This window comes from Urocampus carinirostris, chromosome 2 (assembly GCF_059441175.1).
Source record: "Urocampus carinirostris isolate Australia breed hairy pipefish chromosome 2, RoL_Ucar_1.0, whole genome shotgun sequence".
NCBI lineage: Eukaryota > Metazoa > Chordata > Actinopteri > Syngnathiformes > Syngnathidae > Urocampus > Urocampus carinirostris.
Genome location: NC_142350.1, coordinates 38,798,466 through 38,805,968, shown reverse-complemented (window position 1 = coordinate 38,805,968; position 7,503 = coordinate 38,798,466). Strand labels below are relative to the sequence as shown.

The 7,503-nt window shown below is 41.6% G+C and overlaps 1 protein-coding gene across 1 annotated transcript; it reads left to right on the top strand.

Annotated features, from left to right (window-relative positions):
* The first annotated feature begins 2,940 nt into the window (after nt 1-2,940).
* On the top strand, nt 2,941-4,879 carry tpbg (trophoblast glycoprotein). The gene has a single exon (XM_088327940.1). The coding sequence runs from the start codon at nt 3,280-3,282 to the stop codon at nt 4,432-4,434; it is 1,155 nt and encodes a 384-aa protein (XP_088184066.1). The 5' UTR covers nt 2,941-3,279; the 3' UTR covers nt 4,435-4,879.
* Nucleotides 4,880-7,503: the final 2,624 nt, after the last annotated feature.

Below are 7,503 nucleotides of genomic sequence, written 5' to 3'. Positions count from 1 at the left end.
CGTTTAATGAACAACGAGATTTGGGATTGGTTTTTCCTTCAGCATCCAGGTCTCCTATTGGTTATAGGCTCCTTCTTTGCTTACGTGTTAAACCTTCTACTTTTTACAAAGGTTTGGCATTTTGTGCTTGCTGCACGAAATTATGTCACCGAATTCTATTTCACTTTTAGGAAAGACCAGATAAAAAACTTTAGAGCCGTTGCCATACATGAGTCTCCAGGGGCATTATCAAATGCACGGTTTGCAAAACTATCAATGATAGTGACAGTTATCATTACCCCAGACTTTGTTTTTAGTTTTTTTTTTTATCTGACCATACCTTAATCACAAGGAGTCTCGAAGGGATGCACAGAACACAGATTATTGCAAACTACAGACTATTATTAATTAATAATAATTGTTAATAATTAATTATGAATAAAATTATGACTCATAACACGTTGTAAGCTTTCTCTCCTGGCTTTGATCTCTTTAATCTCCGGAAAAAAACTAACATAAAATGCGACAGAAAATGAAAATAAATCCAAACAGCTTGCCAACATCATTTTTGCCGTTCCATGTATTCCGTTACTCCCCAAGCCTGCACAAAATTTAGTAATTGTACTCATATTTAGTTTCTTTTGTCTTTTATTAGCATATTTGGTATTGGAGTAATCCAAAAGTAATTGAAAGTAATCCAGTTAAAGTAACCCTACCCAACCCTGATTATTACACCATCCCCTGATCTAAAACCAGGCACCAGGTTGCTCCCTAAGATGACATGAGTAGCCCACAGACAGGTTCTAAAACAACTCAGTGATGGGTCATAAACTTGGATTCTAACTGTTTGAGGTTTTTGGTGGTTGACTAACTTGTAATAACCACAAACTAGTAAAAACATACTTCCAACTACAGGGGAATCACACTTCTCAGCCTCCCTGGTAAGGTCTATTCAGGGGTACCGGAGAGGAGGGTCCGCCAGGAAGTCGAATCTCGGATTCATGAGGAACAGTGTGGTTTTCGTCCTGGCCTTGGAACACTGGACCAGCTCTATACACTCTGCAGGGTCTTTGAGGGTGCATGGGAGTTTGCCTGTCCCGTCTACATGTGTTTTGTGGACTTGGAGAAGGCATTCGACCGTGTTCCTCGAGAGGCCCTGTGGGGGGTGCTTCGGGAGTATGGGGTACCGCACAGTCTTATCCGGGCTGTGCGGTCCCTGTATGCCCAGTGCCAGAGTCTGGTCCGCATTGCCGGCAGTAAGTCGGATTCGTTCCCGGTGAGGGTTGGGCTCCGCCAGGGCTGCCCTTTGTCACCGATTCTGTTCATAATTTTTATGGACAGAATTTCTAGGCGCAGCCTTGGCGGGGATGGAATCCGGTTTGGGGGCCTCAGCACTGCGTCACTGCTTTTTGCAGATGACGTGGTGCTGTTGGCTTCCTCAGGCCGTGATCTTCAGCTCTCGCTGGAGCGATTCACAGCCAAGTGTAAAGCGGCCGGGATGAGGATCAGCACCTCCAAGTCCGAGGCCATGGTTCTCAGTCGGAAAAGGGTGGTATGCTCCCTCCGGGTCGAGGAGGAGGTCTTGCCTTAAGTGGAGGAGTTCAAGTATCTTGGGGTCTTGTTCACGAGTGAGGGTAGGATGGAACGGGAGATCGACAGACGGCTCGGTGCAGCGTCTGCCGTCATTCGGACCCTGTACCGGTCCGTCGTGGTGAAGAGGGAGCTGAGCCGAAAGGCAAAGCTCTCGATCTACCGGTCGATCTACGTTCCTACCCTCACCTATGGTCATGAACTTTGGGTCATGACCGAAAGAACACGATCCCGGATACAAGTGGCCGAAATGAGTTTCCTCCGCAGGGTGGCTGGGTTCTCCCTTAGAGATAAGGTGAGAAGCTCAGCCATCTGGGAGGGACTCGGTGTAGAGCCACTGCTCCTCCGCATTGAGAGGAGCCAGTTGAGGTGGCTCGGGCATCTAATAAGGATGCCTCCTGGACGCCTCCCTCGGGAGGTGTTCCGGGCATGTCCCACCGGCAGGAGGCCCCGGGGGCGACCCAGGACACGTTGGAGAGACTATGTCTCTCGGCTGGCTTGGGAACGCCTCGGGGTCCCGTCGGATGAGCTGGAGGAGGTGGCTGGGGATAGGGACGTCTGGGCTTCCCTTTTAACGCTGCTGCCCCCGCGACCCGACCTTAGATAAGCGGAAGACAATGGATGGATGGATGGATGGTAAAAACATAGTAACATCATAATAATCACATAGGTTGATGTTTAAAAAAAATGTATGTACAGTATGTCAAAAAATTATGTCAAAACGAGTGACACACCTTCACCTTCAAAATAGTTGGTGACCCCTGCACTGTACCATACAGTGACATCTAGTGGTCAACTAATACTCACAGTCCCTTTTAGAATTGAGTATTGGTATCAGACAGAAAATGGGGTTGAACGTCCTTTTGTCATACTGTCCCAAAGTTCATGGAGTAATCTTCCAAAAGTCACAGGTAACTTACTACTTGGTCACTAAACTGTTCTTTAAACCTATTTTATAGATCAAAAAACTTAAATTACAATGCGAGAAAAAGTAAAATCCTGAAGTATAGGACTCCATATAAAAGTTTAAAGGGACAGTGTGCAATATTTGACCACTAGATGTGACTGTATTGTGTAGTGCAACTAAAAATGAGTGTCACACAGCACAAGGATAAACGTAAATTTCTAAACTTATGAGCATTAAAAAAATCACGTTTTTATCAAAGTTCATGTATTTTACTTATTAATTAAATCCCTGTTGTTTTTTGGAATTAATTAGGTTTTTTTTCACCACTACGAGGCGCTAAATATTACACTCTGTCCCTTTAGGCTCCTGAGAGTCACGGAATACTCCCCTCCCGGTGTGTAATAGTGGTATGGCCCACCCAGTGACAGCTCGCCGTGGTGCTGTTCTGTTTGGACTCGCCCTCCTTGGTTTCCCACCAGGTTATTCGCACGGAACTCTCAAGTCGCGCTTACCGGAGAGCTTTGTCCTTTGTATTTTTGTTTTCAATTATTTACCTGCTTTGGAGTTCTGAATAGTTTTTTTTCTCTTAATAGTCTGCAGGTGCATTGATCTTTAGAATATAAACGCAGCGAAGAAGTTTGTGTGCATCGCCGCCTTCTCTCAAGGGAATGAAGACGTCGGTGAAAATGGTTTGGGGGTAGATTCACGGCGTTCATGTTGGAATCAGAAAGGATCAAGGTGAGGAGAAACTTCATTCGGAGGTGATCTTTCCTGACTGACATTGTGCACAGTCGGCACAACAGATGGCCGGAGACAGGATGCTCCTGCTGAGCATATTGTGCAAATGTCAAAGCGAAGGAATTCGAACGAAAACATTCACGTCCAGTGCCATGCACCTACTTTTGCTCTCTGCAATTATTCTGTCCTGTCAAGGCTGCCCGGAAAAATGTGAGTGTTCCTTACAAACAGTGAAATGTCAAAACCAGGGCTTAGACGCCATTCCACGCAGCATTCCTTTAAATTCCAAGTTTGTTTATATCACGGGAAACAATATTTCGATCATCAACGAGGACTCTTTTTCTACCCAGATGGATTTATTAACGGATCTTGATCTCAGTGACAATGAAATAGAGGTAGTGAACGAAATGGTGTTTCATAACTTGCCAAACCTGGAGCGGCTAGATTTGAGCGACAATAAAATTGAAACTTTCAGTGAGAAGTCCATTCCAGAAGGCAATAAATTGCAGGTTTTAATCCTCTGCAGATCTTTTAGAAATTATTCCTCCCTTAACGGGCTCCTGAATATTCTTGAAAATGAAATGCTACTACAACTTAGAGTCTTGGACCTGTCAAACAATGACCTTGTTCTTATGCCTGACGATTTATCTACAAGTTTACCTAAGCTGGTGAACCTCAGTCTGCAGAACAGCTCCATCATCTCCATCCCAAACTGGATACTAAATGTGCCACAGCTGCAAGACCTTGACTTGAGGCACAACGGTCTCCGAAGTATTCTCTCCAACACATTGGCTGAGTTAAATTTGAAACCAGACCTCCGTCTCCGCTTAGAAGGGAATCCCTGGCGTTGTGACTGTTTGATTGAGGACTTCTTGGTGTGGCTGAAGAACTCCACTCAGGTCACGGACACCAAGAACCTGAGCTGTTTCGACCCAAAGCGTCTGAGGAACCGACCCGTGTTGCTGGTGGAGGAGTCCGAGCTCAAGTGTTCGGGCAACATGGAAGGCGTGTTGGAAACGTCCTATGTTTTCCTGGGTTTAGTCCTGGCTCTGATCGGTGTTATATTCCTGCTTGTACTCTACCTGAACCGCAAAGGTATCAAACGCTGGATTTACAACATCAGGGATGCTTGTAGGGACCACATGGAGGGGTATCATTACAGGTATGAAATAAACGCCGATCCACGTTTGGCCAACCTGAGCATCAATTCAGATGTGTGAGCAAAGATTGACTGTCTCACTACTGCTCGAAAGTTGCATGAAGTCTTCCTGCCCCGCCAGATGCGGCTCCTTACAAACTCTTACATTTTCAACTATTGCTGCATGTTCTACCTTGTAGCTCTGCTATCATATTCTCTAGTGTTTGTTTTACTCTAAGTATGGTAATTGCATGGACAATCAATCAAGTTACCTGACTGAAGAGACTTTACAACTAAAAAACAGTTTTTTATCAACAAAATGACAATTTAATTCATATTGTGTGGATTTTCATATCCTTCCTATTAAGCTTGTGTCTTCTTTTGCTGTTTAGTGTGTGAAGTTGTGATAAATAGTTGGACTTATTTGTACGATTATAGAACACATTGCATAATTCTTGATGGATGTGATTTATTTATTTTTCTTGTGAAGATGTTAAGACAAAATAAAATGTCTCCCAATGCTTGTATACACATTGTCACAGAGCCTTTCAATTATAGGAGGTTCTTGTTATACAAGCTAAAAGCTCATCCATTAAAAATGTCATATGTAGTGTCATTACATACTTGTAGAACCCTTGCTTATTACAGGGGTTACATTCCAATGAGAACTCCCGATAGGTGAACTCTGAAATAGAAACCTTTTTTTACACAATATTGTAATGTACAATGAAACAAAAACTACCTGTTTTACAGATCCAAACATTAGTTTTACAAAAAAGTACTGTTTACCTGTAAACCTTTTTTACGTATACCTACTCTCTAATAGACTGATAAGCCAATCAGAATGCAGAACACAATACATGATAAAAAATTGTGAAGAAACAACTGTGAAGTTAAAGCGAATTACTTCACTCACAGGGTAATGTACTAGTTTACATAACAAAAAAGCCGAGAGTTTGCAATGCAATAATTCCTTTTTTTTACTATTTAGTAAGGTGGGCTGTCACAATGAATGTTGTTAAGTTATCACAAACTTCAAACTCGGTGACCTTTTATTATGTGCTGTCATGTGAAAAATATGAATCTCAATTTAAAAAAAAAATCATATTTAACTGTTTTTTTGCCTATATGTAATCGATACAGTGCAATTTGATCATGTCTTGCCAACCAACCCACAGGAAAAAAATGTTTTACTTAAGACATACCCCCCAAATTGGTCTTCAATTAAGAAGGGTCTAATTGAGTCATTTACATATTTGGTTAACATTTACAATGTTCATTGATACAACCTTGACACAAACTAAGGAAAAAAAGGTTTTGCTAGAAACATATTTCGTATCTTGTTTGAAGAGGAATTTTGTTAACATTTTCCTAAATGATACAAATGACGGTAGTTGATAACGCACGAATAATAAAGGACGTGTCAGCCTGATGCAGTAAAGTCTGCCTTGTAAGGTAGGACCACAACGAAGGCACATGCTTATCAATTCTGTTAGTATTTATTGGTTGTGCCTTGACAAGAAACCTAGCTAAAACACTCCCAGAGGCCTAAAGTAAAAATGTGTACATTTTCACACAAATTGGTTCAGTTATTTTGGAGCATTTAGGCCACATACGACACACACACTAGTGACTAGAGCTAAGATCATAAGATCGGGCCTAAAACAAATGCATCCCGACCCGACCCGAGTCGCAGGTATATAAACCCAAACCCGACGGATTACATTGATTTCACAAACAAGACCGAAATAAACCCGAATCTTTAATTTGTCACCAAAGTGAATACAAAGCTTTACTCAGGCCTTGCGTACTCCTGCGCCGAATTGTGTATTTCGGCTGAACTATGCAGCTTGGGGTTTACTTGGGGCAGAGTCCCTCAAATCAAGTGGCCACTGCAAGTACAGCGCCTAATTGAACGGTTTGGCGCCAGAGTTCGCATCTTGGCGTCAAGCAGCGAACAAAAATGAAAATGAAAAAAAGAAAATTAAATTCTGCAGATTACAAGCTGCAAATAAGGAAATATTTGGTTAAAAAAAGCAGAAAGAAAGTTTGTAAAGCTTGTAAGCCATTACCAAGAAAGAGAAATGACGTATGGTGTGAGGGAGGTGGAAGGAGGAAGCTGTGTGTATTTCACCCCAACACCAAGGAGGGAACTTTCTTTGGGTTTTGTGATTTTGAGTTAAACTGATTTTTTGCATTTTCTTTATCCAAATATTGATTTGAGTAAAAATAAGTGCATGCCGTGTAGATCCTCCACGAAGGGGGGAAAAAACAAAAAACTAAACGGCGAGAGAGAGAAGCCCGACTGGCCTAACTTGATGATTGACATTTTGATTTTGGGCTAGGTTTGGGCCTTTTTTAAGCAATATGAATTGAAAAACGTAATGCAATATGGATACTTTAGAAGGGTTTTATTGCATGAAATTAGTATCTTGATAAATACAATTGATATAAAAAGCATTTACAGAAAAATGAAGCCAACTATATTTACACAGGGACACAGGCTAAGAAATCCAGGTGAATGGGCCTTTGCACAAAAGGTGTCTGTTTGATAAATGGTAGTCAGCTACAGTGGGTCGAGTCGTGCATTGCTTTGGCGGACATATTGAAAACTGCACGTCATTGTGTTTGACTATAAGTGTCTTGTTTATTTCTTATGATTCTCAGCATCGTCTCGAGGGCCAGATTAAATCCCTTAGTGGGACTGATGCGGCCCGCGCATCATTGTTTGTTGACCACTGCTGTGTATTGTTGTAAAAGTGGCACTTATGTTTTGATTGCGTTTATTTTCTATCACCTAAAATTGTTAATTTTTTTTTTTTTTTTACCGACCTCCAAAGTATTTTCGGAGAACACATGTTAGCAATAAACTAATATAGACTGAAACTGGTGAATTGTTTTCAAAATTGATGAAACGTTTGACACAGATCAATATCTTTTTTTGTCATTCTGGTTCACATATAAACAGAATGAAATATAAATACATTTGTTTTCATTTGTATACAAAATGGGTTGGTAGCACAGTAAATGTTTACCAACTAAAATTGCACCTAGCCCATCGATCCTCCCCTCGAACAGAGTAAACTGTATATAATACACATAACGTTCGTGCAGAATGGTAAGTGTAAAAAGGTTAAACAAAGAGAATTAG

What these genes read in the sequence shown, in the direction of transcription:
- tpbg (XM_088327940.1), top strand. Translation starts at nt 3,280, where the DNA reads ATGGCCGGAGACAGGATGCTCCTGCTGAGCATATTGTGCAAATGTCAA.